At 37.2% G+C, this 7,218-nt stretch overlaps 2 protein-coding genes across 4 annotated transcripts in view; both read left to right on the top strand.

Moving 5' to 3' along the window:
• On the top strand, window positions 1-2,489 carry mpv17l2 (MPV17 mitochondrial inner membrane protein like 2). Its single transcript, XM_084118911.1, has 5 exons — window positions 1-557; window positions 767-928; window positions 1,032-1,108; window positions 1,200-1,326; window positions 1,528-2,489. Exons 1-5 carry the CDS (start codon window positions 368-370, stop codon window positions 1,560-1,562), a joined length of 591 nt encoding a protein of 196 aa, XP_083975037.1. The 5' UTR covers window positions 1-367; the 3' UTR covers window positions 1,563-2,489.
• A 240-nt stretch (window positions 2,490-2,729) lies between these two features.
• Window positions 2,730-7,218, top strand: part of pde4ca (phosphodiesterase 4C, cAMP-specific a) — a 43,518-nt gene continuing 39,029 nt past the window's right edge. The window contains exons 1-3 of one of the 3 annotated variants that reach the window (XM_084118906.1): window positions 2,730-2,874; window positions 3,097-3,167; window positions 3,488-3,675. In XM_084118906.1, coding sequence (XP_083975032.1) covers window positions 3,126-3,167; window positions 3,488-3,675 — 230 coding nt within the window. In that variant the 5' untranslated portion in view covers window positions 2,730-2,874; window positions 3,097-3,125. Of the gene's footprint in view, window positions 2,875-2,900; window positions 3,168-3,487; window positions 3,676-4,528; window positions 6,013-7,218 lie in introns of those variants that run through there. The other 2 variants (XM_084118905.1, XM_084118907.1) reach the window with 2 other exon arrangements.

The following is a 7,218-nucleotide window of genomic DNA, read 5'->3' as shown; positions in this document are numbered from 1 at the left end:
GGGCTTCACTTGTCTCAACTGAGTTCCAATGGGGTCGCTGTGTCCATTTCTTTTACTGTCTATGCTCGTCACCGGCTCCTTCAGGCTGCTCTGGGTCCCGCTGGTTACATGAATGAACTCTAAAGATTTAAATGTTAGTCAGCTAAATTGCAACTGAACTTAGGCCAACAGACACACAATTAGGATCTGAGAGTATGAAGGAAAATGCATTCCTTTCCATTTTAAGTTAACAACACTTCTCAGTATTTGAATATATTTGTGTCTCTCTTATGCCATTTATTCTGGAGTAACGTTTAAAGGAACAGAAGTGGCGAATGAAATCGTCGAGCGGAAACTTGAGAGGAATTTACGTTAACTCGGCCTAAACATGATATCTCGGCAGAGTAAGGATTTTCTCATAAGGATCGCCGGTTACTGGAAGCCGCTTTTCAGAGGCAGATTTCTGATCGTGACAAACACGGTGAGTTGTGGGGGAATGTTGGCAGCGGGCGACCTCATCCAGCAGACGCGAGAGATGCGGAAGACCCCCGGACGAGCACGTGACTGGTGGCGTACAGGTGACGAGAACACAAATTATCTGTATCACATACTCTCACACACAAAGTCTGTCTTGTTTAAAAAAATATACATCAGCTCATGTTTATAATTTATGTGCCAGTGCGTGACACGAAAAACTTTTAACTTATTTTTTAAAGTATCGTGTGAATGTCCTGTCGTGAAAGTAACGCGAGATTAATGAACTCTCGCGGTGTTGCGCCCTCTATAGGTTGTATGTTTGCCGTCGGATGCTCGATGGGTCCTTTCATGCACTATTGGTACCTGTGGCTCGACAAATACTTTGTTGGCAATGGCATAAGTAATGTCTGCAAGAAAGTGCTTACTGATCAGCTGGTTGCTTCACCAGCACTGGGGGTCTGGTACTTCATAGGTGAGATCTTGCTACTGATTTCCATTTCTCACTAATATAATGAATGAAAATCTGAATAACATTACACCTGTTTTATTTTTATTTTTTATTTTTTTTAATGAAGGTCTGGGTATGATGGAGGGTCAAACTTTGTTAGAGGCACAAAGTGAATTCAGAGACAAATTCTGGGAATTTTACAAGGTATGTTGCCTTGATAAGCATGTGTTCTTAGTTCAACCTCAAATTATGTATCTTCATAGCTGACAGCTTTTCATATCTTGCTGCTTTTTAGGCAGATTGGTGTGTTTGGCCAGCAGCTCAAATGGTGAACTTCTACTTCTTGCCACCCAAGTATCGTGTTCTTTATGTGAATATAATTACCCTGGGATGGGACACCTACCTCTCCTACCTCAAACACAGTAAGACATGTTTGCATCTATCTCATAACACAAGGCATAACAAAAATACATTTGTAGTATTTACTGAACAAAGATGGTGTCATATAATTATGAATCTTGTCTTGGTGGCCAAGTTTTACTTAGCGCTTTGCAGGTTTAAAATGAAAGTATGGGTGTGAGCTCCCTTGTGACAAATGGTGCATGGCATTTGTGTTTTTCAAGGAGACCAAGTAGAGGCCAAAAGAGAAGCTGAATGAACTGAGTGAAGATGTCTGAAGAAGAGGAATATTTCAAAACACTGCTTTGGTCACACACACAAAAATAAATCTGATTATTTAAGACTGTTAAAGTACAGCTTTCTGGTTTTTATTTTATTTCTGCACATTTTGTTCTAATGTGTTTGTATTATTTTTGAATAATATAAAAGTGTTGAATGTAATTTTAAACTATTTTAACTGTCTGAAATCATTGTATTGTTGGCATATGAAGAGCGATTTATTAAAGCAAACTGTTTACAAATATATTCTTATGATTTCACCAAGTACAGCATGTTCCTGGATCAATATCATTGTTCCCGGAACAACATTCCAATCAACCAATCATATTTGAGGGACAAGTTTACAGTTTATGTCAAGTTTAGGCTTACATCCAGGGTTAGGTGCTTCTACATCAGTGTTATTCACCTATCATTTCCCCCTGATTTGAGGGATTATGTTATGAAGTTATGGGTAGGGTTAGGTTTAGGGATATGGTTTGAACCAGGAATGTTGTTCCAGGATCAACACATGTCGACCCAGGAACAGTTCTTTGCAAAATCATGGTGACTGGTATAGTATACCGATTTTATAGTTATCATCCTTCATTGTAAGAAATATTTTCATTTTTGGTTAAGCATATTTATAATCACAATAATGTGCCAATATTACTGTCATATATACTGTATGAATGCTGTACCATAGGCCAATGCTGCATAAGCAGTATTGTGGCTGGTTGTTTGTGTGCTTCTAGCCAGTTTCTATTCTAAAGTTATGTTGTTCATAATTTGCCTTTACATGTACATTTTTACCTAATTATTATTTTTTTTTGATGAAAATGTTTGCTAGACCCTTTGATATCTACATTGCCCTTATGTGACACTGTTTTATAATGGAAGACAATAAAATTATTTTGTGTTTTGAATATTATCATTTAGAGAATGATTTTTATGCTTCATAACTTGTACTTTGAGGTTGAAATCCAAATTTGAAGGAGCATGTTTACTAATTTATCAAGGCATCCATCTTTCAGTGGCATGTGTGACAGTCCTTGACAGCACGTGAGCTTCTCTGCAGTCAGCACAGGCAAACCTGCTGAGTGAGTGACAGGACGCTGTCTTCATAGGGGCTTCCAAACTGATAAAACAGGTGTTCTGACAGGGTGTTCTCACAAACCATTTGGTTTGGAGCTGTTTAGGTTACTTGCCACATTTTCGGACGTGACCAGAATGTGCAACTCTTGGATTGAAGATATGCTTCAAAATTATTTGAAGAAAAACACAATACATCTTACCATGTCTTCTGAGTTTTAGAAGTAAGTGTTATTTGTTGCACATTTATACTATTGTTTATTTAAATAATTGTTTTGTTTATTATTGATTGGTGCTTAATGTTTCTTATTATCTTTATGTTATTTAACTCTATAGCCATGTAGAATGTGTTTTTTATTTCAGGAACCTGAAAAGTTGAGTTTCTGCTTTTTGAACAAATCCAGTTTTATTGTTGTTGTTTTTTTATCCCGAAACTGTATTTTCAGAAGTGCCTCCAACAATTGCTTTCAACAATATGAAGAGAAGCTCTTCTTTGAAGTCTTTCTGGACATCAGAGGTAGGTCGTATCAGCGCTCACAGTTATTATCCTCTCTGGTTTGATTCTTAAAAGATACGTGTAGATTCACTGTGGCTGTGCAGATTATCACCAATTTATAATATGCTACAAAATGAAAGCGTACCCTAATATTTCCACCATTAGGCATTATATTATTCAAATAAAAAGCAAACTGCCTGGCAAATTAACATTAGATATTATTGTTAGTTTATTATTGTTACCTTGATGGTAATTATGGCAATATTACAATTGTCTTTTGTGCTGTTCTGGAGAGAGATAATGTGTTGGTGTACATTATTTCCTTGCTCTGTTTAATTCAGAGAGAATGGGACACCGTGAACCAGCAGGTCCTGCACGGTTCCAAACCCATACCCAGTCACCGTACAGTTAAGAGGACATTTTCAGGGGTCCTTCAGCTTCCCCGTCTGTCCCGCCGGCTCTCGGCTCAGGGAGATTCAGAGATCACGCCACGCAATGGCCTCGACTTCGATGCTTTTCAAACTTCCTGGTAAGCCGCTCTTTTGTTTTATAAAGGCACTCTGATTAACTTAAACTTAACCTGTGACCATTTGACGAAAGAATTTCAATTTCAGTCGAGTGCTTTGTAGCCTAACTGTTTGTGAAGAAGAACGAGGAAAATCTTGTTTTTTTTTATCGTATGTTGTAATCAAGTGTAAGGTTAGAGGAACTTTACACTAAAACAGATTTTAGTCGATAACTGTTCGTCATGTAGGCCTACCTGTTTCCAAAATAGTGGCTTCACGTCAGCAACTTTAAACGGAGGCCAAGCACTTTATTGTTTCAATGTTGTGTTGGCCTACGTTCTTTTTTGACTATAATGTCTTGTAATTTAACATAATGTACACTGAACTACATCAGTATTGTAATAATTGTTGTTAAATTACCACATATCCATACCCTTAGTTAGTTATTATTCGTTAATTGATTTAGTATTCGGAGCCAGAGATTGACGTTTTGCATTATAGAGACAGCAGAGGGCGCTATTGTTCCCTAAAGACCAGAAATATAGGCTACCTCTGACAAGAAAACAGTCAGGACAGAAATCATATACAGTCAGTAAATGTGCAGTTACACATTATGACATTTAAAAAAAAAAAAAGATTTGCCAGAATCACTTTTCATGTAACTTTAGTGGCAGCTGATATCATTAAGATATAAAATAATAAAAAAGTCAAAAGAAGACAAACATATTCTTTATTCACTAGGTTAATTGTTCATTGCTATATAATTTAAAGAAATGTTGGGTCTCCTCTAATGACTACCCAAATACTTACCAAGGGTTAAAACTTCAATTTTCCCCCACATATACAGTGGCTCCAATTTTTTTTTTTTTTGGATACTTAGGCTACAGTAAGTCACACTTAAAACATCTGAATGTCATTGCACAGACAAAACACCAAACCAAGTGACAACTGCAATCAAATTATGATAGAGCTCAGCGCTGGGCGATATGGCAAAAAAAAACAAAAAAAAATCAAATCTCTATCACTAAGGCTGCATTTATTTGATAAAAAAAATAACTCTCTTCTAATTTAATAATGCTTATTTAAAATGTAATTTATTCCTGTGATGGCAAAGCTGAAATTTCAGCACCATTACTCCAGTCTTCAGTGTCACATGATCCTTCAGAAATCATTCTAATATGCTGATTTGCTGCTCAAGAAACATTTTTGTGGAAACCATAATCATTTTTTATTTCGGGATTCTTTGAGTAGAAAGTAAAGCGTTTATTTGAATTGTGTAACATTATAAATGTCTCTACTGTCACTTTTGAGCAATTTAATTAATCCTTGCTGAATAGAATTATTAAATTAAAAAAATATTCAAACTGAAAAAAAGTTGCATTTTTTTAATATAAACTTTTAATAATAGGTTCAATGTCTTGTTTTGTAATGCAGAAGACATTTTGAAGTGTATCTAAAGTATGCAAATCCTTTTTCGGGGGGCCACTGCATGCGTATTGTTTTTGCAACTCATCCGGCAGGATCACAGGGAACCTTTTCCCCTCTGATAATCAAAGCCCATGGGGCCCGTGATAGAGGGCCATCGTGACATGAGCCATGCTCTGTGTCTGACTTTATCTGACTTTGCTTTTTATAGTCAGAGCTTTCATGTGACTTCTCCTGGTAAACCTAGAGCATGTGAAAGGCATATGTATTTCTCGAAGGGAATCTGTTCGCCCCGATCGGCTCTGCGTTGCGCCGCTTTGTGCTTTGGCTTTTCAGCACGCCAGGGGACTGGAACAGGAAGTCATTATAAACCAGTAAACACTGGACCTCGCACACTAATAGCCTTAATGCGGAGGTGGGGCCACTTAGAGAGTTCTATCATGGAGTCCTCTCATTGTAAATCACACTGCCATATTTAGTCTGTTGGAGGGAAGTCTTCCAAGTTATGTAAACAAAGCGAGTTCACGAGGGGAGATGTTCCATTGCTATGATGGCTGGCTCCATTAATGTGCCTGTGATCTCTGAAGCAAGGCTGGATTTCTCAGCTCTAGTGAAGGGTGAGATATGTAGACTGTGGTTTTTGTGTTGAGAAAGCAGTGTGAGTGAGCGACTCATGCCATGACTAGACAGTTGTTCTGCCAGTTGTGAAGACACAGGAACTCTGCTGTCATGAGTGACATGAGTTCGGAAGAGGAGAGACCTCAGAGACCCTCGCATCTCAAGCTGAAGGGGAACTCTCCCACTGGCTCCCCCAAAATGTCTCCGCGGGACTCTCCTCGGAGTTCGCCCCGCAACTCGCCTCTGCTCTTCCGGAGGCTGATGGTGAATCGCAGCATTGCTTTGCAGAGACGCTTCACTTTGGCTCACACTCCCAGGTAGGATCTGAATTCTTCTGCATCGTTTATTTAGCATCTTACCGGGAGGCTTGGCTTCAAAAACACACACACACAGGAGTCTTGTGGCACAGGCATCTACGTAACAACACATCACATGGCGAATTTTTGGCTGCTTGAGACATTGCCCCCCTGTCCAAAGTTTGTATTGATGCTAACACTTCTAGCTACAATTTATAATCACTATAATCAAGGAGGTGGTTTGTCTGCTGTGTGAAGCATAAAAAGATGTCTTTGTTTGAGAAGTTGTCTTGACCTGTGGTGATTATTGTCAGCCTATCTCATCAGTGATCGAATGAACTGCTTTTTTGCACATAGTTATTCTGGTATTGTCTCTTAAGCCTGGTAAAGTCCAACCTGGCAGTAAAATTAACCATGAGCACTTGACTTTCTGAGAGAAAAGGCTTTGTTCTGCGTTGTATAATTTTCCTATTTTTAATTTTTAGATATAAGTGCATGTATACAGACTGCAGTGCTGGAAGCACAAAGAGTGACCTTTTTATATTCTAATATTTGATACTATAAAATTTAGTAGTTTATTTTGGCTACTTGACAAACAAAAGTGTAGTTTTTGGACCTTAATAGACCCAAGTCAGCATTTGTGTCAAATAATACTTGTCAGGTTGTCAATGTGGTTTGTAAGTTCTGCAAATTATTGGCCTTTTCTGGTTTAAGTTTTTTTCTCTCTCTACTATTGTTCAAACGATTGGGGTTGACACATTATTTGTATGTTTTTGAAAGAAGCTGCTTTATGCTTATTGAGATGTCATTTAGTTGATCAAAAATGCTGTTTGTATTATTACAATTAAAATAACTGTTATTATTTAAAATGTAATTTATTCCTCGGATGGCAAAGGAATGATGAGAGTGTCACATGATCCTTCAGAAATCATTCTAATATGCTGATTGTTGCTCAAGAAACATCTTATTATCAATGCTGAAAACAATTGTGCTGCTATAAAATATTATATATATATATATATATATAATATATTTATTTTATGGAAACTGCAATACATTTTTATCAAGATTCTTTTATGAAATATAATAGAAAGTTCAAAAGAACAGCATTTATTTGAAAAATAAATATTTTGTAGCATTATAATTGTCTTTACTGTCGCCTTTGATCAATTTAATAGTAAAAGTTTCTTTCAAAACAATTACTGACCCCAGATTTTTTAACAGTAG

Source organism: Abramis brama (genome assembly GCF_963993115.1).
Source record: "Abramis brama genome assembly, chromosome: 7".
Lineage (NCBI taxonomy): Eukaryota > Metazoa > Chordata > Actinopteri > Cypriniformes > Leuciscidae > Abramis > Abramis brama.
The sequence above is the reverse complement of the archived record's forward strand: the minus strand, read 5'-3'. Positions and strand labels throughout refer to the sequence as shown.